Source organism: Triplophysa rosa, linkage group LG12 (genome assembly GCF_024868665.1).
Source record: "Triplophysa rosa linkage group LG12, Trosa_1v2, whole genome shotgun sequence".
NCBI lineage: Eukaryota > Metazoa > Chordata > Actinopteri > Cypriniformes > Nemacheilidae > Triplophysa > Triplophysa rosa.
The window spans coordinates 701,573-727,115 of record NC_079901.1 but is presented as its reverse complement, the minus strand read 5'-3'; the positions used below and the strand labels follow the sequence as shown (position 1 = coordinate 727,115).

The following is a 25,543-nucleotide window of genomic DNA, read 5'->3' as shown; positions in this document are numbered from 1 at the left end:
CATCTGTATGTTGATTCTGTCATAGAATACTACACAGTATATAGATTGTCAGTGCAACCTTTGACAAAAGTAAAATTAGCATTGATTATTTTATTTCTTTTCCGCCTAACAGCCATTTTTGTAGAAAGTTGATTTATAGATATATAGGGTGATAACAGAATGTAACATACAACAGTATGAGTTACTGTGACAAGGAGCTGTTTGCAAGATTTATCACTGTATAATAAAAGGCGGTGTATTGAACTTAGCATCCCATTATCAACCCAACCATTGACTCTCCAAACACAGGAAACGATTGAAACATCTATAATAAGACAGAATTTGATTTCTTTATCACCTCTAAAAAGTGAGTTTGAAGTCTAATGAAAGAGTGGGTTGGGTTTGTCTGAAGTCTTTGAGCAGTGATGTCACAATAGAGCACTGGGGGAAGTGAGTAAGCAAGCAAAAGACAGGGGAATGGGGACAGGGTGAACCTTAATATATTCAATCCTATTGTGTAGAGTCAATGCAGTGTGCTGAAATGGGACAAATGCCGGAGAAAGAAGAGAAAGGGGGTGTAGAGGAGAAAGAAGACAAGAAGAGAAACACATTCAACCGGTGGATTCATGATATACTCTGGACATTTATCTTCGTTCTCACTTCAGCAGGTAGCAAACATGTTTTTCTTTCAGAGCTAGAGGTCCATCTCCAGAAATATTCACAATCACCACATGAGTCTGAAGACGTGTTATTTAAACCTGTGTTATTTAAAAGGCTGCACGGAATGTGGTGAAGAGACGCGACATCTCTCTGTATGTGGGTTAAAACCACACCAGACGCTCAATGCTGACTGCCAATCAGAGAACATGGACCTGTTAAAGAAAAAACACACATGCTGAGAAAAGCTCAACTGAAAACAGAAAAGGAAGAGGTAAGAGAACTATAATCTTTATTTTCCTATGCTAAATTAAACCATGTGTAAAAGTGCTGTGAAGTGATAGAAATGACATAGAAATGAGAAATTGACGGAAACTTTAATCAATGGTTGTAAACATGAAGCAGGTGAATCAAGCCACACCCAAATCTGTCATGTAATAACAAAACCATAATAAGCATAGTTTTGTTTTGGGGTTTGAAGTGGTTTTTAGTACTGTAGCTTAATTGAACTGCTTTATGCAAACAAGCGAAGAGTTCATTTGCAAAAATCATGTTTTTATTGTGTTTAGTTAGCTAGATTTTCTTGAGTTATTATAACTTCAGCAAAACAACCCAACTGCAGTTTGATGGATATTAACTGGAATCCAGAATAAAAAAATGAAAATGTTTAAAAACTGAATGAACTCTTTACCAACAATAATAAAAATGGTCGTTCAAACAATGCTCTTGTTTTGACCAAGCATGTCTGACTTAAATCTACAACGCTATATATATTTATGCAAACAATTTCTGAATGTTCTTTATAATGTTTATTTCTGGAAATTAGCCTGAACTGAAATTGAAAAAAAATCATAACGTGATTTTATTTATGATTGCTATTATTATGGGATGCCACCGATTATTCACAGCTAAAATAAAAGTGTGTGTTTGTTGGCAGCGGCCATAGCTCTAGTACCGCTGATGTGTAAGATAAGACAGCTCAGCACATCCTGTACACACAAACAGTACGTCTCAAACCTCTGCAGGTGTGATGTATTTCTCTCTGAGCAGTCCAGCGGTTTGGATCAGTGATGTGTAAAAGTGTCAGCATCAGGGCCACGACCCAACTGTGCGCCCTGCTCTTTGTGCCAATATGTCAAGCCTTTCTGCCCAACTTCTGGTCTCGTGTACTGACGTTATCCTGGGACTCATCCACACATCAGTACATGACCGAGCAGGCTATACTTAACATCACCACGGAAACCTTAAGCACAATCATGGAACAAGCACAAGGCGGAGATAAAGAAGAGCTGGTGAGCATTATAGTCGCACATTGCAAGCGAGTTAAGTATTGTGTTGTGTGTCTTGACGTTTAGTGATGAAAGTCAAGACAGTCTATAATCAATACTCTTCTGTTAGCAGCTTTAGATAAACGCATCTGCCCACAGCATACATGTAACCTATCCTGCAAGACTCTGCTGGTCAGCCAGCTTCATTTGCAATGTATTAAAACAAGTGCTGAAGTACAACTCAAGTTGCTCCTTTCATGAATGTGTTGTTTATCGATGAACAGTGAGCTAAACGCTCAGATATTTTCTCATTCACCGGTTGTGTCGTAGCATACCGGGCTTGGTCGGGGATTTTGGCATGCTGTGGGTGAGGTAGCAAGTGCCAATGCTGCTATGGACTTTCTGAGCTCCACGCGCTCTGATCCCATCTATCACTTTGACTCGGAGCGGGTGGAAGGAGCCACAGAGATGCTGCGTGACTTCTGGAGCCAGACGCTATTGCTGACCAAATCTAAAGAGTACCAGGGAGCCAGACGAAGCCTGGGCCAGCTCTTCCACTCACTACAAGTACAACAACTACCACTTTTTGACATTTATGTGACAGGAACACATGGAATTTATTGCATTACATAAAAAAATATGTTTTGCCTAGTTTTGCACTTTAAAGGGGTCATATGACTGGGCTAAAAGGAATATTGTCGTTTGTTTTAGATGTAATGTAATGTGTATACACGATTTAAGGTTAAAAACGCTGTATTTTCCACACACCGTGCATGTTTGTATCTCCTCTTTGCCCCGCCTCTCTGAAACGAGCAGATCTTTTACAAAGCTCATGGCTCTGAAAAGCGAGGTGTGCTGTGATTGGCCAGTTCACCAGTGCGTAGTGATTGGTGGAATACTGCAAGCGTGTGAGGGAAATGTAACGCCTCTTACCATATTTGGAACATCAGGTTCCTCTTCAATTGTTCTGACAGGTACGCCCACCTTACTTGAGTCTACATTTGGGCGGTCTTAGACAAATCAGACCACCAACTGATGTAGATTTGTGGGGGTGTGGCTACACGACGTGTTTCAGGCAGGTCTGGGTGAGCATTCGCTTTTACATAGAATGATTCTTTTGTTCCCACACTTTCATTTCTGCAATTTTACGTGTCTAATACATGCATGGGCAACTTATAACACACCAAAGACACAGAAAAACACGTGTTCACGCCATATGACCCCTTTAAGGCATTACATGTTAATCCCTGTTCCTCAAGCTGAACTGTTGTTCACAACCATATTTAATTCATAAAATATAATGTATATTTGAAATAATACACAATTTCATCGAAAATACATTACCGATGTTGCACAGCAATCCAAAAAAGCTACAGGAAAACCTGTATAGTGATGTATACTGTAGCTTGAGAGGATTAATACCGTTCTTTTACAACACAATACACAGTAAACATCCAAGTTTACATAAAAGTAAAAAGCACTTTTGTAGCATCGATGTATTTATTTTAACGTTAGCGAACACACAAAGACATGTAGTGCCAAATGTGTGTGTGCAGGACTTCTACAGTCATAGTAACTGGGTGGAGATGGGCAAGCGAGACTTTTACCTCCACCTGCTTCATCCTGAAGAGTCTGCAGTACCTGTGGCCTCAGGTGAGTCTCTCCAACAGCACATCTGAACAATGAAACACTTCATTTCTTTCTTTTAGTTTGGGTAGGTCATTAGGCTGTCCCTTTTGTTGTTTTCAGAGGACACTCCTACCTGTGCAGTGTGCTACAGGTTTAGTTGTTACAATAATCTTCTGGAAGAAATGATCCGGGGTGAGACCGAGCCACTGCTGACCACTGGCTATTTCAGCGGCTTCCCAGATAAACCAGCAGGTACGTACATATAGCACATCAAATTCTGTTCTCATGAAAAACTTCCAGTTTAATGAATGCTTATATCAAATGGTTTTTAATGGCACATTAAATTCATTATTAAACATGTACTATCTAATGTGAACCTTGTGAAAACTTTCTGAAATATAGAGCCTATTTATTGTATAGGACCAATAATAAATTGCCATACTGTAACAATTCAGCATTCAATGCATTCTCCCCGTATCCTCTTTACAATAAAATAAACATTTTCTTCTTACAACAATATAAAGTGAAGAAGACATTTGTTTTAAAATAATACAATTATAAAATATAATTCTCAATATATACATTTTATTTGTTTAATGTATAAATGGGTTAGATGTTTTTTTTTTATGTCTTGATCTTGCGGTGATTTATGACTTGTTTGTAATATTAACCCCTTGTATGTACATGTCACTTTAGATGTCTGTTGAATGAGTCCATGTAAAATGAGGTTATGACCACAGGGAATAAATAAGGGAAGTAAAAGAGTTGTTGATTAATAAAGGCAAGTGTAGCCACGGTGGGATTCTGGACAGCAGTCGTCACCACGGCGCTGAAGGAGGAATCAACAAAGACAGCACGTCTCCTCTGTTCTCCCCTCATCACTACCTCCATAAAGAGGCGGCTCATCTGGCTGCCACGGCAACCCTCAGAGTGCTGCAAGACCTCAGAGAGGAGGTGGGACCCAAAAGCTTCCTCAGGTCAGAGGTCAATGTCATTTTGCTCTAGAGCAACAGCTTACAGCCATGTGAAAGGAGGAATTTGAGTTTTACTTTGAAAGAGAGGAGAGGAGAGGAGAGGAGAGGAGAGGAGAGGAGAGGAGAGGAGAGGAGAGGAGAGGAGAGGAGAGGAGAGGAGAGGAGAGGAGAGGAGAGGAGAGGAGAGGAGAGGAGAGGAGAGGAGAGGAGAGGAGAGGAGAGGAGAGGAGAGGAGAGGAGAGGAGAGGAACACATGTTAATACTGAGATGCTTAACACATGATATGAATGAATGTGTTCAGATTCCTTTGAAGACATTCATGGACTTTTGTGTTCTAAAATAGCCAATTTAGTTTACTACAACTAACAGTCATGAATCATGATTTACTACTGCTAGTCATGACAGACTTAGAGCTTAAAGGGGAGGGACATTGTCAATAAAAAGCATTGTATAAGTAAAAACTATATGAATATGAACATTCGTTAAGATAAACCAGCAGCATATTGGTGTATTTTGCTACAAGAGGAAAATACATTTATATATCTGCAAAGAAATGCAGAATAATGTTTCTCAACTTTTACAAGGACACAGTAGCAGCCAAAAGTGATGTATAACCTTAAGTCAAATCTGCAGGGGCATTAAGAGCAAATGTTGTACGAATACGCAGACAACTCTTTTAGCCTCTACTGTGTATATACAGTATAATCCCAAAGATTTATTACCAAAAACAAAATCTGTACTAGGTTTAAATAAATCCTGTAGGTTCGCTGACTGATGCCCAGTATGTGTGATGTGTTGTGTTGGATGTGTAGTCTCTTCAGCGTACAGCAGCCTCCGGCACTCGTTTTCGTCATGGACACCACTGGCAGTATGTTTGAAGAGATCACGGCCGCCCGTCTCCGTGCGTTCTCCATCATACAGGCCCGTGAAAGAAGCCGCAGAACCACTCTGCCCGGAACCTTCATTCTGGTGCCCTTCCATGACCCCGGTGACCACCTTAGCGTGCATTTAACTTAAAACAACATCCCTCCGACTTTTAAATACACCTTACAACTGGATCCTCAAAGAACCCTTTGTGTGATCCTGATTTCATGTTAAACTTGTTCTTAATTGCAAAAATAGTTCAATGAATGTTGTATTTCAGATTTTGGACCAGTGAAGGAGACGGATAATCCTGACGAGTTCATGCTGTACATGGAGAATCTAATGGCTCTCGGTGGTGGAGATGAACCAGAGATGTGTCTCTCTGCTCTTCAGGTAACTATCAGAGATATTCATGGTGTTGCAGGGTAGAGGGTAGAAGTGAGGAAGAAGTGGCCCTACACAATGTTTAGGGTTTACATCTATAGGGTACAGTTACATGCAATCTACGTGGGCGTGTGTGTTTTGTCAGCTGGCTCTTACCCATAGCCCTCCGCTGTCAGAGATTTTCGTATTCACAGACGCTTCCCCTAAAGATCATCACCTGCAGAGTGCCGTTCAGGCTCTCATACTGGAGAAGCAGATAAAGGTAAGCGTTCTGTTTCACAGGATTTACCTTACTTAGATCATAGAGAAGTAAGAAAGAAATGCTTCTTTAAAAACAGATCTACTATGGCATCAGTGTACTCTAGAACTGACAATTGATTTCTCCTTCCTTTGATTTTATGCATTGTTATCTCTGAACTAGGTGAACTTTCTGCTCACTGAGGATCCAAGTCTCACATCAAGAGGAAGATTGCTTAGAAAGAGAAAGAGAAGAGAAACGCTATCTCCAGATAGATTCTCTCTGTATTCTTCTCTGTCGTCTGTTTCTGGGGGAATGACCATCTTCACTACAAACAAAGACATCCACAAAGTGTCAGCTATTGTAGAAGACACTACCACCTCCAGTAAGGTGCAGTAAATCCAGCAGACGAAAGAAATCTAGTTTTTGTTCAGGATTTTGCGGTCATAAAATCATAAATGAAAGGTCTTTTCTCATGAATAGGTGACTCTGCTTCACGTAGAGAGCGAGATGGATTCATTAAATTCCTTTCGAGTGGACGGAGCTGTGGAGAATGTGAAGCTGCACATCACTGGTCAGATTAAACACTGTGAGCTCATCAGCCCTTCAGGTACAAGCGCATTCATACTATCTTCACTGTATCAGCCCGTCGACCTAAACCTCGACCTGAAGTACACTGTACTGTGTACTGTGATGGCATGTTCATGGGTTTGATTGTCTCAATGTAAGGTTCTCGTCAGTTTCTTCCTGGTTCTGATGGTCCGCTGGCGGAGCTGGATTCATCACAGGGTCTATACAGAATATGCCTGCTCCCTCCACTGGAAACAGGTGTATGGCAGCTTGTGATGAGAGCCATTGGACCAGTTTCCTTCAACGTTCAAGGTAAAGATGCTGGCAAACAGACTTTCCCTAACTTAACTTGCGTCTGTCACTAAAACATTAGTCATGTTTGCACAAAAACGAAAAGAATCCTGGGTCAGGATTGTCAACCCATCATTAAGGAATGCATTTTCAATTCACGATGTCTTAAAGAGGCTTTCAGTTTTCAGCCTAAATACTGAATATTCAATATATCTGCCAGTAAATTTCGCTAAAAATAAACAAAAATCATTTATTGAGCAAGTACACGAAAAAACAGATCCAGACTATCTATTCATGACTGTGAGATCATAGCAATGACTTATAAATTCCGCTTTTCATGTTGGATTTCACAGAAAACGTCTTGGACAGTACGTAAAGCAACCTGCAATGTTATTGTTAATAATTCACAGCTGAAGGACGTTGTTAGGCATTACGCTAAGCAAAGTTATTTACTATAAAGCACTAGCCCAGAGTACCATATTGCTTTTTTAAAACGATCACCGCACATTACAAATATTAATGCCAAAAATATCCATCAATGTAACTTTCATGAAGTAAAATCACATCAGTCTCCCTTCCACTGGAAAAAAAAGTCTTTGATTAACTGCAGTGGACAGCAACAGAATGTTTCGTTGATAAGGGTGGTTGCTAAGGGTACACAGAATCGTCATAGATTATATAACTAGATGCTGCATTATTATCTGTTTCTATGGGCCGCTATACGGAGTTCATCCGCCATATTGGAATGGTGCGAGCAACGCTGCGTCTGAAATGGCCTACTTCCGTACTATATAGTAGGCGAAAATGAGTATGAGTCATGAATATTATGTCCGAAACCTCAGTATACAAAAAACAGTAGGCGGGAAATACCCGGATGGTCTACTGCTTCCGCCGAGATTCGCGAGTGTGGTTTGGATGGACGCTTATCTATCCCATGATGCCACGGGAGCTGAGCAACGGTCAAATTTGAAAAGTAAATCAAATAAATATAGCGGAAAACTTTAAGGTGGATGTCCGTTTTTAATGTAAATGGCAATAAATGAATTTCTCGTGACTAGATTATGTTTTTATCAACGCTCACGTGTAGGTTGTTGTTAATACGTCATTGGTCAAAGAGCTTACGGGTCACATGACCATAAAACATGGAGGACACAATATGTCCGAAATCTATTCATACTACTCCCACTCATACTATACAGAACATACTGTTTTAACGGCCGATAGGTAGCTACTTATTCAAATTCAGTACGTACTCTCACAGTACGCGATTTCGGACACAGCGCAAGTATTTTTTTCTGTGGAATTAGGCTACTTTTAAACTGTTGTTGATGTTCATAAAAAGCGGACAAAAGCATGCAGCGCTCGAATGTGGCATTTAGTTATATACTGTATATCTATGCAGAATCGCCAAGTGAAGCGGTCTTTGTAAATAAAGTGAAGCTATTGACCAATCAGAATCATGGGGCCTCATATATAAAATGTGCGTACGAAAAATCCACGGCTCATCTTTAATGTGGAAAAGTGCCTAGTGCAACGTCAGGGTCTGAGCAGACGTACGCATTTTTGCTTGTCCGAGTGCTGCAGGTTTTTGGAAATATAAGCCATTCTTTCCACTTGTATAGGATTTGGACGTTGACTGGTGCTTTTGATATACGTCAATAATATTAATTAGACAACATTAAAAGGTGGAAATCTGAAACTGTTCACCTGCACACAATTTCACTATCATTTGCGATTTAAAGATTTCACATCTGATAGAGAGGCGTACACGCCTTTGCTGTGTGTACGTTCGTTCTATGAATCACACATACGCACTTTAAGAAATGATCGTAAAATCAAATTTAGGACGGTGTCTACGCAAATTTTATAAATGAGGCCCAAGAACTGAAACTAACCGTTTACAAAAGGTTAATGATTGCAGGTTTTAGCAAAACCAGATATGTTGCCGATTAACAAGCGTGCCTCAGATTCTCTTCACTTGTGTTTTCTAGGTGACAGTAGCTTGGACTTTTTGTACTATTTTGCAAAAGAGGCCAATGAGACACATCCTGGACTGAGTAAAGTAGAGGGCAGTCCTATAGCAGGTCTGTCTGATGCCTTTAACGTTGAGAAATACTTGAATCTAACGTTGAGAGACACTTGAATCTCTAAACACACATTTCTTAATAGGCACTGCAGTGTTTCTAGTGATTGCAGTAACAGGCCTCTCACCCAATGAGGACACCTCATTCAGTCATGTGACCCTATTGGGGCCCAAGGGAGAGAGTTTACTCAAGGTGTTGCTGAACTCTTCATCTTCTCACTGGTCTGAAGAGGAGCTGGTGGGTCACATGGTCTCAGTACCCAGAATGCCTTTCAGTTTACGTCTTACTGGATCTGATAGAAAGGGAAACCTCCTGGAAAGAGTTTCTTCTAAGATGACTCAACCGACACACGTGCAGATACAGGTACAAATTCAGAACATTCACAGAATAATGGTCTGATAAAATATGCGACATGGCTCAATGAAAAAGTTGCCCTCGTCCTCAGGTTCTCTCTGCTCCAAACCTTCTGCCTGGTCACAGCTCTACGGTGATGTTTGAGATATCCAATCACGGCCCCGACCGTCACTTTGTTCTTTCAGCAGAAGATGACTATGGGTACCTCTCCCACACCGAGCAACACAGGTGATGATCCAGAAGTATAATCGCTCTGGTCCATAAAAATGATTTCCTGTCAGCCAACGACTAAAATGAAAAGTTATATATGTTCCTGATCAACAGAAATAAGCTGTTTATTGCTGAGAGAAGCTCTGTGAAGAGGGAGATTGAACTGAATACTCCTCACAACGCTGAAACAAAACGACTCATCACTCTGACGCTGACTGTCCATGCTGAAGATTCACCAGACTCAAACTATGCTGTGGTGTATCTGACCGTCATACCCGAGGTGACATTTACATGATTATTACATCATGTTCAAATTTGGGCATTTAAAACCAAGTTTTACTCTGAACAAGCAGTAGCGTATTGTATGGCTTGAGGAAACATGAAATATAACCCAGTTCCAGGGACTACTTTTAAGTTTTTCAATGTATAGTATGTGTTCTGTGGAACAAAGAACTTCACACAGACTTTGAATGACATGAAGTAAATGATGAAATGAGTGTTACACCCTGTTTACACCAGATGCAAGCGACTGGATGCGATGAGACAAATGCCTTGTTCTGAACTCTTTCCACGCCAGCCTTTTTTTTTAAGTTGCCAGTCAGCGGCAGCATTTTTGAACATTTTCACTAAAATGTCATGGCTCACAGTACATTTTCTGTAATGAATACATGGACAAATAATATGTCAAATGAAAGAACAGAGTCTCATCTTTTAAACAAAAGAAATCGAATTCTTCTATCTTCATTTTTTTTCACCTCTTAAATGTGGGTAGGTTTCTTAAAAAATGCATCAGTTTGATTAACAGTTGATTAGATTAAAAATTATTATTAAAAACAGATTAAATATTTACCCCCAAAACAGATCAAATATATAAGTTCTTTCCAAAGATCTGTAACAGCGCCACCTGCTGTACAACAGTACAAATACCGATTGCGGTAATAACTCGTGTTTGGCAGGGAACCATTGGATTTTAAATGACCAGATAACTCGTCAATGGCGGGGAAAGAGTTAATGGGTTTGATGTGTGGTGCCGCGTCACGCCACATTAAGCGTGGACAAAATTATAATGGGTTCTGTTGTCTTCGACAATATGTGCTATATAGAGTGCATCCGGAAAGTATTCACAGTGCTTCACTTTTTCCACATTTTTTTATGTTACAGCTTTATTCCAAAATGGATTAAATTCATTATTTTCCTCAAAATTCTACAAATTGAGCTCAGGTGCATCCTGTTTCCACTGATCTTCCTTGAGCTGTTTCTACAACTTCATTAGAGTCCACCTGTGGTAAATTCAGTTGATTGAACATGATTTGGAAAGGAACATGTAATAAGGTTCAATAAAACGGAAGGAAGGAGGCGGGAACCGGCGAACATTTAACAAACTTTAATAAAATAAATAAACAATAAACAGCAGTAAAACAGGCCGGCAGCCCCTCACGGACGACTGCCGACCACACGAACATAAACAAAACTTAACTAATGTCCGGGCCCGGTCCTCTCTCGCCGTATTCTCCTGCTGTTCGTCCTTTTATGTTTCCGATCTCCTCCACGAGAGATACTAGGCCGGAATGACGCCCAGCTGACACTCATTATCAATCGTGTCCCGGCCTCGCTTCTTCCTCCCATGGCTCTCGTCACGCCTCCCTTGTCACAGAACACACCTGTCTATATAAGGTCCCACAGTTAACAGTGCATGTCAGAGCACAAACCAAGCCATGAAGTCCATGTAATTGTCTGTAGACATCCGAGACAGGATTTTATCGAGGCACAGACCTGGGGAAGGGTACAGAAAAATTTCTGCAGCATTGAAGGTCCCAAAGAGCACAGTGGCCTCCGTCATCCGTAAAAGAAGTTTGGAACCACCAGGACTCTTCCTAGAGCTGGCCACCCGGCCAAACTGAGCCATTGATGAAGAAGTCTTGGTTAGAGCGGTGACCAAGAAACTGATGATCACTCTGGTTGAGCTCCATGATCATACACAGAGATGGGAGAAACTTACAGAAAGACAATCATCACTGCAACACTCCACCAATCTGGTCTTTATTGTCGAGTGGCCAGACTCAAGCCTTTGCTAGTGAAGACGCATAAAACTTGAAATATGCAAAAACGTACTTCAACGAATCTTTCAAACAGTCAGAAACAAGATTCTCTGGTCTGATGAATCTCAGTTTCATGCTTCATGTCTGGAGAAAATCATGCACTGCTCAACACCTTTACAATACCGTCTCAACAGTAAAGTGTGGTGGAAACAGCATCATGATGTGGGGGTGTTTTTCAGCTTCAGGGACTGGGGCATTTGTCAAGGTAGAAGAAAAGCTCAATGGCACAAAATACAGAGATAATGATCATGAAAAGCCAGCCAAGAACATTCAGAACCTTGGACAGAGCAGAAGGTTCATCTTCCAACAGGACAATGACCCTAAGCACACAGCCAAGATAACAAGGAGTGGCTACAGGACAACTTTGTGAATGTCCTTGAGTGGCCCAGCCAGAGCCCAGACTTGAACCCGATTGAACATCTCTGGAGAGATCTGGAAAATATCTGTGCACCGACGCTCCCCATCCAACCTGATGGAGCTTGAGAGGTCCTGCAAAGAAGAATGGGAGAAACTGCCCAAAAATAGGTGTGACAAGCTTGTAGCATCATACTCAAAAAGACTTGAGGCTGTAATTGGTGCCAAAGGTGCTTCAACAAAGTATTGAGCAAAGGCTGTGAATACTTTTTTTTGTTTGTTTTTTATTTTTAATAAATTTGCAAAGATTTCAAACAAACTTCTCTCACGTTGTCATTATGGGGTATTGTTTGTAGAATTTTGAGGAAAATAATGAATTTAATCCATTTTGGAATAAGGCTGTAACATAACAAAATGTGGAAAAAGTGAAGCGCTGTGAATACTTTCCGAATGCACTGTATAATCCATTCAGAATTGTATAAAACTTGTTTTTTATGCTGCTAAGACAAACGGCCACATACACGCTGCAAAGTTTCAGGAATTACATCGTCATAAAAATGCGGTATTCACTCTTGAAATAGCTATGATTGACATATTGATAGCCATAGTTAGTTCCTGAATAAAGCAGACTTTTGGACTGAAATGGTTGAATAGTCTGCTGACTGACAGACTCACTCATAACAGTCCCTTGCCTCCACCTACCGGACGTAACTATGTAAACTGCACCGAAACCGGTGAAAAATCCCCACAACACTAATACACTGACTGACAGCCGGTCTTGTCACAATTTATATTTTTAATATCTAATAAACTAGTTTCTTGCATTTAAGCAAGTCTTTTGGAACAAACATTATTATCACAGAGTGCCAATCATCCAGTTGTTTTTAGGGAAATAGTAAAATACTACATTGGTAAACTAATGCTTGAATTATTGTGTTGGACGTACACTACTGTTCAAAAGTAATTTCTGTTCACCAAGCCTGCATTGATTTGATACAAAATACTGTAAAAGAAGCCCGTTCTTTTATGTGAGCCTGTTTTTAATAAATACTATATAGTTATGCCTATTATGATCAAATATATTTTGTATTTTGTATAAATTATATATTGCAAGACTAACCCCCACCCCCACCAAAAATGGTGGGGACCCCCCACAAGACTTGATTCAATTCGAGCACTGAGTTACACCATGTCTCATGTTTTAACAGGAAAGCTGAATCAAAGTTTATTCATCAATGCAGTCTGTATTTCCTTCACAGGAACGAGACACAAGCCCTCCGGCATGTTCTGCCCTGCGTGTGGAGTCTGCCTGTCCCGGCGTCTGCTCTCAGGGCAGCTGGAATGTTTCCCTCATGGCCAGAGACAGAGGTCATTCTGGACTGGCATCTGTGCAGCTGGCACAAGGTGAAGGTATCCTCACCCTGTCTCAAGTGACTACGGAGAGAAACAGAAACCATTTCCCACAGCTTCATGAGGAAACCACAGGGGTTGGTCATCTCAAGTTTAACAAGAGTCAGCCTTTCGAAACAGAAGCTGGACACGAATCTCAAAGACGCATCCAGTTAGTGAATGGAGAAGCACCTACAAAAATCAGTGAAGGGTCCGAGGGAAAGCCCATCATGATGTTTTACTCCTCAGGATGCTGTGCTCCGCAGGCCGAGCTGGTGTTGTTGGATAGAGCGGGAAATATGAGACGCTGCCATCTCATAGCCAGCCAACAGAGGGCGCTAAGAGAAAAGAACAATGCACGCAGTGAGATGTCTCAACCGCTGTTAGTTCTCAGGTTATATCCTCACTTGATATTGAGTGTTCTTCACATCCTTCAATTGCTGTAACAATATACTGTATTAGTATTACAACATTAGGTACTAAAAACTGTATCAATAGCCACTGTAAAGCTAGACAAATCACTCAGGGCTGGTTTATTCTGTGAATTGCTCATATTTGTCTGATATTATCAGAATGATGACCATAATGCTCTTTGTTTTTTTTTAGAATTGATAACATACTGCACAGAGTGGTGTGTGTGTGTGTGACCGATCTGTTATTCTACAACTTGCAAATTGACGGCACTGTTTTACCTCTTGAATGCACAGTCAAAAGAATGCAAGTCAAAAGTTTGAAAATGCTTGACTGAAAGGTTTCTAATGGTCTTAAAAATCTTAATCAAAAGTTGTATGCTTAAATGTCTGAAATTACTTTTGTAGACATTTCATTACAAACAAAAGTTTTGAATGTTTATTTTTTTAATGGATGACAAGAAAATCAGCCAATATAACTTGGGAGCTCCTTCTTTGCTCTTTAAACGAGCTGGATGTAATCATTTTACTGTACTTAAAAAAATGCTATAATATGTTCGTAGATATTCGGCAAACATGTTAAGTTCAGATTCATGTTTCTTTGGAAAACAGTGCTACAGCCAGTTTTTCTCATTTGAAATGTGTTCCGTGTTGGGATGTCCGTTTTTGTCCGTCCAGATTCCAGTAGTGTATTTCGATTGTTCGGTTGCCACTTTGCAACAATGACAGCATATTGCAACCATGAAAGCAAAAAATAAAAAGGTCTGGGTGAGAGAACCTCCCCAAAAAGCCAAGACATCCATCAAAAAACTTTATGACAAAAAACAATAAAAACAAGCTTAATATTGGAGGTGAGTTTAAGAGGTTTTCCTGCTTGACAGGTGCAGTACTACACTGTATTAATGTTCAAATAAATAGCAAGTGTTCCTGTGGCTCAGTAGTAGAGCATTGCTTCAGCAGCGCAAACGTTTGTGATATTGTTTCCCAGGAAACACACACACTGATAAATGTATAGCTTGAATGTGTTGTAAGTCGCTTTGGATAAAAGCATCTGCCAAATGCGTAAAGGTAAAATGATGAAGGTTGGGCTACATGATATATCCTAAAAAGTGGGTCGTGGCTTAATGACCATGTGAAAATGTGGGTCCCAGGACCAAACCAGTTTAGAACCACAGCTCTAAAGCAACAGCGTTTTTGTGTTATTGCAACAGCAGAGTTATTGCGAGGTATTTTCAGTTCATATAATCCATATATCCTTTGTCTCAACGGCTATCGTGGCCCACGGTTGCTTAGCGACGACAGACGCCAGGAGAGCGCAAAGTCCAGACGCTTTGGAAAAAAAGGAGAACGCAGTGCAGCTCGCGTTTTCCGCGCGGTTTTAGACGCGAAATGTGAATCGAGCCTTATTCTATGAGACAATTTTAAGAGTTGTAAAATACATTAGTAAACATTCTTTACATTTATAAAACATTGTATACATATACAGTAGCGGTGTTAACCACCACGCACATGTGTAGTTTTATATAGTCTAGTGGCAAGCAGTTAAATCATTGATGCTTTTGACGCCTGATCGGCCTGCGTGCGCTGCGCCGAATAAGTCAAAGGCACCTAATAACAGTCTGACTCGGTTGAAAAATCAATCAAAACTAATTCAGCTAGGAGGAGGGTTACCCGCGCTTTGAAGCTCAGCCATTTCATTTACACGAACAACTTACTGATTTTTAACTCCTGTTTCATACCGCACGCGTAAGCAGTGCGTAGGCAGAGCAGCGTGTAGGGAAAATATAGACATGGCGGCGAAATGATCGCTGCACTGTATGGGGTGTGATAACTGAACTTTTTGTGGATAGCTTTGTATGAGATGTCCTTCGTGCAATTTCTGCCACTCACTAAGCAAGTGGCAGATTACTTTTCCTTACATGATTCTGAAACTCTTTGGAAGCTTCTATGAGATACTGAAGGGGAGAATGGGGTAGTCAGCATTGAACTGATCAGTATTCATTTTGCTCCTTTTTTGTCTTTTGTTTGGCCACCTCAAGTTTAAGAAATGTCAGGTGGTGCTATGTATTTGTATTATATGTATTGTTTTCAGATTTCGTAAATGGTACATTTGTTTTATCCATTTGTTCTTGCACTTCAATTAAAATGGAATTGACTTGAGAGGATTCATGTTCATTTACAATGTTTTGTGAGGTATTGTTTCATCATTTAATAGATGAATTCCCAATAGATTTATAGGTATCATGAGTATGAAGTTGCACTTGCACCCAGTGGGAAAATGTGTCCTCTGTATTTACCCTAACTATGAAGGAGCAGTGGTAGCCATGCCAGCCTGCACATTATCTTTGTGCTTAAACATTAATCAAAATGGTACACCGTTGGTCTCCCACCATATGCGCTGTCATCAGCACAAATGATCTGTCCCTAAACGTTAAATCCAACCCACCACCCCCCTGATTTTTTTTCTACAACTCGAGTACTGAGTGTGTGTATGTATGCATGCATATATGTTTATGTGTGGGTGGCAAACTGTGCTGCGATTTTTGCTAAATATTTGGATTTCCAGATGTCCAGAGGTCTAACCATAGAATGTATTTTTGTTTGTTCCTGCTCTTGTGCGTACTGTAAAGCAGAGCTTTCCAAGAATCAGAGGAACTATAATTCCCCTTTCCTCGCCCCAACAAAAAAACATCCATTAAGTTTCATGGACCCCATATATAGGTGTGAGTATGTTTGTGTATATATATATATATATAAACAGAAAAAAATACTATGGTATATGCACTGTAATAAACTGTAGTCCGTCTTTTAACCTTACTATAATAAATGTTAAATTCTAATACAGTTTATCAACTTACTGTAGTTACACTATATAGTACAATAGTATAGTACAGTTTTTTTATGACCACTGGAGGTTTTTTTAATTTGTTAATCATGTTCGTGTGAAGTAGTAAAATAAATATATTGTATAGCCTAATCCACAAGTAATGAATATCAATGTTTTTAAGGGTGAGTTAGACATTTTGGTTAAACAGTCTGATTAAATAAAAATTGAATGTGAGATACTCCATTTCCTTTGTATTGACTTTTGCTTGGATTCATGGTAGCTTTTTTTATATGTACAGGCATTTGTCATTTTTTATAATTTAAAATAGTAAATTAAAATCATACATTTATATTATTTATTTAAAGTCTGATTCATTCAGAATCTAAACCAAATAATCTAAAATGAATTTTTCTAGAAGTTATCATTTACCAATACATATAACATTTTTCTGCTAGAGAGTTTGAACCCGGAAGCAACGGTTTGTAACTTGAAACTTAACATGCATACATGTGTCAGTGGTGGCGACGTACTTATCCACGACGTTTGTGTCACGCTTCTATGGTGGCGACGTATTCTTCTCTCACGTAAAACTACACGACTGTCTCTTTCGGCAGGCAATCCATGGCACTATCCACATCTCATATAGATGTGTTTTGAAAGGATTTTTTAACTTGGCATCTGGATAACGTATGCGTGGACAAACGTCTAGATAAACGTACGAGCGGAAAGTTCTGTTTTCATATTTTGTGGATTGTAAATCAGTGTAGACACTTAGTAGTAAATGAAGAAATAAATGTTTATTTATTTGTGTATATAAATGTTCCAGGTGTTAGTTGCTGATCTTTTATGTGTGTGTTAAAGGTGATAGCCTAATTGCTGCCTAGGTAATTCAAAAACTGAAGAAAGGTACAAATAAAAAAGGTTGTTTTTATTATTTATTACATTTTTAACTGGTCATAGCCTGATTTTAACTTACATGTTAAATGTACTGTTCTATGGGTTTCTTACCACTCCCTCCCGTCTGTTAATTTCAGAAAATAATTTCACCTCAGAATCATAGTACACCACCTCAGACTGTCACTTATACAATATCAGGACTGTCTGACGTGGTGTTTTTAAATAAAAGCCCCATGAAATATCCCATATATGCTGTTTTTCTATATGTTCAGATAGATGTTAAAAGAACACTACCTGTTTCCAGAAAATAAATCCACCTCAGAATAGGTAAAAGGGTGTCACGGTTTCACAGTATTTGGATTTGGATTTGGATTTGGATTTGGATTCAATTTATTGTCATTGCACATGTACGAAGGTACAAGGCAACGAAATGTGACCTCTGCATTTAACCCATCCAGAGAGTAGTGAACACACACGTACCCCCGGAGCAGTGGGCAGCTATCACTGCAGCGCCCGGGGAGCAAGTAGGGGTAAGGTGCCTTGCTCAAGGGCACCTCAGTTGTTACCCGCCGGCCCTGGGAATCGAACCGGCAACCTTCTGGTCATGAGTCCGACTCTCTAACCATTAGGCCACAACTGCCCCAGTATTGCAATTATAACAATAAAATGTGTATATTCAAATGTCTGCGTATACAAACAACTACTTTTCAACTGGACACAAATACATGTTATTTTTAACCAACAGTCATACACAAAAACATTTATGTCAAGTAAAAATAAAGCCTTAAAATTATAATACTCTTTCAAAAAATGTATTTTGTCATAGCCCATATATTAGGTCTAAACATCAAACATTGCATTACATTTTCCTAATTATGTATTTTTGTGTAAACACAGCTCATACCTTAGAAACAGTATCACAGACAATCTTAGTGGTTTCGAAACCTTGTCTCTTTCAAACCTCGGTATATCTTAAAACCAGTATTCGGCCCATGCCTACAGCCAACACAATATGTTGTGGGCTGGGCTAATCAATATGTTCGAGTTAGCAAAGGCAAATAAACATTGAATAGAGTAAATAGAACTCAGGAAATCTAAGAGAGTAATTAACAATAAAATTTAATTTGAGCCTTTTTGGCTAAACTATTCTTCACATTGGTTAGTGTAATATCTCTTTCAGCACTAAAGGTTGTCTGGTAAATTGAATTCACACAAGTTACAGACAGCTTCTGCCACAAACACAAAGAGGTCTAGTAATCACTAGTATGTCTCAGAGTGCAATATCTTGTATTTATTATTGAAACAACAGACAATAGTATAAAAATCGAAAATGTGATTAGGCCTATAGGGTAAAACATGTCTTTACCTGGACAAAATCAAGAAGCTTTTATTCAGTCTGTGAAGGCCACAGAAATTGCAAATATATGAATAACAGGTATCACAAACACAATTACAGCGGTAAAGATCTAGAAGGCAAGTGTAGCAGGGGAGTAGGTAAATGGAAGCGGTGCAGAGATATAAAACAGCATATATGGGATATTTGAGGGGCTTTTATTAAAAAACACCCATCAGACAGTGCAGATATTTTATGAGTGACAATCTGAGATGGTGTACTGTGATTCTGAGGTGGGTGTATTTTCTGGAAACAGGTAGTTTTCTTTTAACATCTATCTGAACATATATAAAAAACAACATATATGGGACATTTGGGGGGGGTTAAAAAACCTCATCAGACAATATCACGACTGTGTATGAAAAGTTACCTATTTGTCAGTTACGGTCATAACCGAAATGTGACCTCTGCATTAAACCCACGTGCCCCAGTTGTGGCCTAGTGTCACAGATTATGTGACAATCTGTACTATCGTTCTGAAGTGGAGTTATTTTCTCTGAACAATGCCGGCTGTATATTAACACCATTACAACTACCATGAACACCCTAGCAACAGAATAGCAACACTCTTGCAATAACCATAATACCTTAGCAATTAGGGCTGTGTATTGGCAAGTGCCTCCCGATACGATACATATCACGATAGATGGGTCACGATACAATATATTGCTATGTATTTCCATACGATACACATTTGCGATGTATTGCACTCAGAGGTGGACAGTAACGAAGTAAATTTACCTGAGTACTGTACATAAGTACACTTTTTGAGTATCTGTACTTTACTTGAGTATTATTCTTTCTGAGTACTTGTACTTTAACTTCACTACTACATTTGAAAGACAAATGTCATACTTTTTACTGCACTACATTTATAAAAAGTTTCAAAAGTAGAAAATGGTTTCTATGCAGCGGGGTTTCCTGTGTGCGCAATTTATGTGGCTTGCGATCTGCCAGGACCTTTTACTGTTGCCTAGCATTTCAATTTTTCTAAGCTCGCGGTTTTCCGGCAAGCTTTAAATGGCCATTTGGCAGATTTTTTTATGCAAATCTGGCAACTCTGTGATCTTCCCCGCTAAACTAATGTAAACGTTGGCGCTGCTACACCGTTGATAGCGCTCTAAAAAGGCAAACAGAACAATAAAAGACAAAAAAGGCACATGTTAAAGTGTGGTGTAATCATCTGTGGGTTACGATCAGTCAAAGATCGTAGAAACATTGTCATGAAAATGATCGGCATAACGGCTAAACGGTAAATAAGCATCACAAACACCTTGAGCTACGCGTGCGTGTTAACTTCTGATCTGCTGCTGTATCATTTAAAGCGATTTGGAAAATGAATGATGTTTTTACTGAAGTTACTATAGTTGAAGTATTCCTGTTGAAATAAAAACAATAGAACCCTGCCCAAAATACAACATAAAATGTAATGGATTTAATGGTTATAATGGGAATTGTACTATGGATACTTGTTGTCTACTTGTATGTGATGGATTCTATTGCTGGGATGGTAAATCCTATTGGAATAAAACCCAAAACACACTACAAAGAGGAATTTAATTTAAAAATCTCATTCTAATTCAAAAATTCATTGTTTTTTTTCAGCAGGGATGGTATTTGTATTAAAACCACAGTATCCACAAATTTACCATTTTCTATATATAGGAACCATACTCCAATTAATAATCTTTAGTAAAACCACACCAACTAAAAATACCGTAGTTTTATTATACTAGCTATAGTTTATGTTTGTACTTTACTACTTACTGGTAAATTGCTGCTAAAACTGGTAAAGGGAATATACAAAATAAAACACCACTGCTCATAAATACATATAGGACTAGGGGGCTAATGAGGATAATTAGGCTAAATGATCATACAGGATTATATCTAAACTAAACATATATGTGCTAACCATATAAAGCTCTTAAAGGAGTTGCTCACTGCAAAATAAAAATGACTATGGAAAGTCAATGGGGGCAAATTTTGAAGTGAACTATTCCTTTAATACAACTGATACTGTGAGCTACTCAGTGTATTCAGTAGGTTGCTTCAGATGCATAAGGTATACGACAATAAAACAATGCACAACTGACATAAAGGATATTTACTTTTAATACTTGAGTACTTTTAAAAGCACGTACTTCTGTACTTTTACTCAAGTAAGAATCTGTCTTTACAACTTTTACTTTTAGTGGAGTAATATTTGACCAGTAGTATCTGTACTTTCACTCAAGTAAGGAAGTTGTGTACTTCGTCCACCTCTGATTGCACTACTTTAAATAGAAAATAGTACAGTAGAGCTAGAAATACAACATGCTGTGCACCAGCGGGGGTTTTCTGTGAGGATAAGTGTAAAAACATCCCTTACCTCTGCAGAGTGGCCATGATGTGCGATGCATGGACCTTTAGATCAGAGGTTTGGGTTCTCAAACTGTGGATTGTGCCCCTCAAGTGGGTAGCACAGGGGAATAAGGTGGGTCACGCAAGTCACTTGGCTGTTGTGGTGCATTACAGTTAAAACACTGAACATGGGCAGTATAAAACCCTGATTCATCCGTGCTGTCAATGTGCTGGTGTCACAACCGTGAAAGCACAATAAATGTCATTGGTACTTTTCTTAATAAACTTTCTGTCTAATGCACTGCAGTAGCCAAGTGACTTGTGTCATGACTTGCGAAGCCTACAAACAGCATTATTTGATATAACTCATTACTCCATGACTTTTTTTGAAAACCAAAGCGCACCCACACATCAGCTCTGAGAGCTCCAAGTGTTCTTATATTTTTGCCATGCTCGCTTCCACTTACTTTTGGCCGTATGTATATGACATGATTTAAAAAAAAATCGATAGTAGAGGTATCACTATCCATACACTATTGGAAAAAAAACATATTGCGATAGTTACATGTATCTGTCACGAATACGTGGCGAGAACAACCCAAGTGCAGGCAACGGCAGGTAAGGGGTTAACAGGGGTATTTTATTTTAAACAAACACAAAACAAAAACTCCCTCGATGGGGAAAAACACTGACAAAGACAATGGGAATAAATAATAACAGGAAAACACAGGAACCAAGGACTATAAACTAGACTATAAAACACTTGACTTAAACTAACATAAACAAGACCAACAATGACTCACGGTGGGAACAAGGAACACCGATTTGGACAAGTTTGGAATACACCACGACATCACAGGTACACGAACATCCACATGTAATCCACCAACACAAGACAAAGAAACATGAGGGTATATATAGGAAACACAAACGAGGGATAATGACACAGGGCAGGTGTGGGTAATCAAACACTCAGGGAAAGATAACAAGGAAACGAGAGAAGCGGGGTCAAAAGGACAATAATATGTTTCTCTCCACACATAACCAAAGACTTTGTCATGGCTCTGCTCAGCTACAGGACCAAGAAAAACATGACTAAATGAAGCAGAGCCATGACAGTATCGATATTTTTGCACAGCCCTATTAGCAATGGCCTTGCAACCACCCAAAACACCACAAGACACTGCAAAGCAACACTTTTACAACCACCAGAATGCCTAAGCAACGGCCTAGCAACCACCCAGAATGCCACACAAACTGCATAGCAACACTTTTACAACCACTCGAATGCCTTAACAACAGTAGAGCAATCATAGAAACTACATAGCAACTCTCTTACAACCATCAAGATACCTAATCAACTGTCTAGAAATCACCCAGAACGTCACAGAAACTGCATATCAACCATTTAACATCATCTCTCACTGCCCTAGCAACATCACTTGCAACCAGAAAAACACTAGCAAATGATAGTGTGAAACCGCTTTTATTTTGAAATTTGTCCTCCCGCGCTCCTACCGCAATCTGTCATATATGCGCGCACAGAAAACCAACGTGAGGGCTGGCTTGACAGTCATTTTCAAAGTGGAGGCTGGCCTGACCGCAGTGATCGATTGGTTCCCTCATCTATGCATCCCAAGCATATCCTCAATGTCCGCGGGGGATTGGTTAGCCTCCTCCTCCTCAGCCTTGGATTTGTCTAATTTCTGAACTCTCGCAACCTACAAGTACAAAAATTAAGCCAAATTGGCTATTAGGAATAAATATATTGCTAACGTCAACGCAGTAACCTCACAGTTCGCTCACATGATTTAAGATTTCTTTTAAACATGTTCCTCGTCAATCGCCCACCAAAAAAAGATTACTATCCGCGAGAGCACGCGCAGCATGTTTACGTTCAATCTTAATTGACATGAATAATGGCCAGGTCATACATAATAATAAAGCATCTGTCTAGCAAGTATCCTTACAACTACACATTAACGGCAAATTACTTATCGATCAGACTGCCTTCTTGGGCTTCGTTTGCCAGAGTTGCTTGCCCTATCAACCTATCGAAGTTCGCATTTATTTGTGATCTTAACCTTATAAGACGTGATCTGTACTCTGACATGCTTTTTCTTGTACAGCAGGTTGAATGAGCCCTGCCAGTGCCACGGATCTTCTTCCACGATCACTTAAAATATGGTAGAGCGGGAAACGCCCCCTTGGGGTGTAAATCAGCCATACTTCCCCCCTCCAAAAAATAACCATTAGCCACGTTTACATGCAACCAAATAATTTTGTAATCGGATTGATTGATCAGTCAGTACTGAAAAGCCTTCATGTTTTCATGATTGAAATGGGTGGTGTAGACCGAAAACAATCCGATCAGGAGGAAAAAATTATGCATGTTAACGCTCGAATGCAGTGCTGCGTATATGTCTTATCTTATGTTTACGTCAAATATAAAAAACACTACATTCACCACAAGCCTGCTTTATCAATTCAGAGTCACGCGCATAATTAAGGGAATGGGGACTCGCGCTGTATGTTCTGCGGGGCTCTTGTGTTCTTTTATAACATTACATAAGGCAAAGAGAGAACATAGTATTATTTCACAACTTCATTTTAATTCAAAATGTGAAACATTTGTAAACAGCACTGAAATGATCTGCAATCAGATTGAATTCAGTTGAATTGACAAAAATGGGTGCATGTAGCTACTGATCCTGCGTTCAGATGCTTCGGATTTGGGATATTTCCCACCTAAACCCGGATTTTTTTTACGGCTCTTCCTAGGTTAATAAAAACATTTTAATATTAGTAAATCTAACTAATAACATTAGTGTTTTAATGTTACTAAATACTTTTAACAATACTAAATTCAGGCTTTACTTCCGGTTTTGTGGTGGGAAATATCCCAAATCCAAGCTGTCTGGAACGCAGCATAAATTTCAAGATCCAGCCTTAGTTTTTCCATTCATAGTAATTTAACTAGGTGGTTAAAAACAGGCTATTAATATTTGTGGGCGTTATTTGCTGGTTTGGTCTCTTTTTGAGGCGCTTCGTGAGGAGATAAATAAAGAACCAATACCATATTCCGTGTATGTCATTTTTATTGTCCATTGTCCAACTCAAACATTAACACTAAAATTACACAAAACAAATAATGGCTCCCACAGTATTTTTTAATTCATAATGATTGGTTATATACTTTTTCATTTTACGCTCATCCGCATGTACTCTTGATTTTGCTGTAAATTAAGCAAATTGCTGGAGGCATTTTACCACACCTTGGTACAAATGAGAATTTTTGTTAAGTCTATGAAAACTCTGGACCATTCTCATATTATATTATTATTATATATTAGAAACAGAACTGACAATTATTGCTGAAAACAAATTGTGTAACAAAACCACAATATTACCAGTGTCTAAGGATGAACCACAGACTGCAGGAACATAATTGTCATCTGAAGAAGGTCAACACCCATGCTATCCCTGGAGACATCCAGAGGATCCACCAAGCTTTGGAGCTGATGAACATGACCTTCATTTAGATCGAGCAGACTTTCAGGCACATGAATGTCCTCTCTCCATAAAGGCTCAGCATTATGGTACTCAGGCGTATCCCTTTCTTGTGCCGATGGTAGATCTGGCCGCTGTGGCAGAACGCTGCCTTCAAGTTCTGGGGTATTAAATGGTCCTTCAAATACACCCTGAATGGCTCTCAAGGGTCTGTTCTGTAACCGCAGGCATGCTCTGACAAACAGTTGTACTGGAGTGCTAAATCCCTCTGTGCGCAGGCCATGATTATTCCAGCGACGACAGAAAACTCTGAGATCCATATTTATTCTTGGAAGATACACATAGTGCAAAGCCCATATATGTAGTTCATTGGCAGGATCAATGATGCTCTCTGACTCTAGGAATGTAAAGAGGCCATGGTAAACACTGATAATGCCAGACCAAAGATCACGCCAAAACCTCTCGATCCTTTGGTTGTGTGTACTCTGACCTCTGAGAACACTCCTGGTGCGCATTCCATGGAAGACGTTCATGAAGAGGCACACATCAACGTTCTCTCCACCATAATCACAACGCACTTGTGACGGCACACCATACCGGGTGACTGCTGTGTTGAAATGTTGCAGGACTGTACAGTACGACTGCGATTGTTGTTGGATGCAACAAGGAAAACCACAAGCCGACTGTAGCCACCAATCAAAATATATATTTTTAATTACCAGGCAGTTTTTTTTCTCTAGTGTATTATGAATATGAAAGAAGATTACATAATTGATTGCATAGCTACATACACAAACATCCAATGCATCCATCTAATAT

General features: G+C 39.4%; 1 protein-coding gene across 1 annotated transcript; it reads left to right on the top strand.

Moving 5' to 3' along the window:
• The first annotated feature begins 430 nt into the window (after positions 1 to 430).
• vwa7 (von Willebrand factor A domain containing 7) lies at positions 431 to 15,907 on the top strand. The gene is made up of 18 exons (XM_057348041.1): positions 431 to 647; positions 754 to 910; positions 1,662 to 1,928; positions 2,235 to 2,471; positions 3,461 to 3,557; positions 3,654 to 3,785; positions 4,315 to 4,510; positions 5,320 to 5,495; positions 5,652 to 5,764; positions 5,901 to 6,017; positions 6,177 to 6,383; positions 6,477 to 6,603; positions 6,723 to 6,875; positions 8,846 to 8,938; positions 9,024 to 9,301; positions 9,384 to 9,520; positions 9,617 to 9,782; positions 13,215 to 15,907. The coding sequence occupies exons 3-18, from the start codon at positions 1,707 to 1,709 to the stop codon at positions 13,788 to 13,790; spliced, it is 3,027 nt and encodes a 1,008-aa protein (XP_057204024.1). The 5' UTR covers positions 431 to 647; positions 754 to 910; positions 1,662 to 1,706; the 3' UTR covers positions 13,791 to 15,907.
• The last annotated feature ends 9,636 nt before the right edge of the window (positions 15,908 to 25,543 follow it).

What these genes read in the sequence shown, in the direction of transcription:
- vwa7 (XM_057348041.1), top strand. Translation starts at nt 1,707, where the DNA reads ATGTGTAAAAGTGTCAGCATCAGGGCCACGACCCAACTGTGCGCCCTG. An exon ending in TGAGCTCATCAGCCCTTCAG is followed by an intron (nt 6,604 to 6,722) that starts GTACAAGCGCAT and finishes TCTCAATGTAAG; the next exon opens with GTTCTCGTCAGTTTCTTCCT. An exon ending in AGAGGGCAGTCCTATAGCAG is followed by an intron (nt 8,939 to 9,023) that starts GTCTGTCTGATG and finishes ATTTCTTAATAG; the next exon opens with GCACTGCAGTGTTTCTAGTG.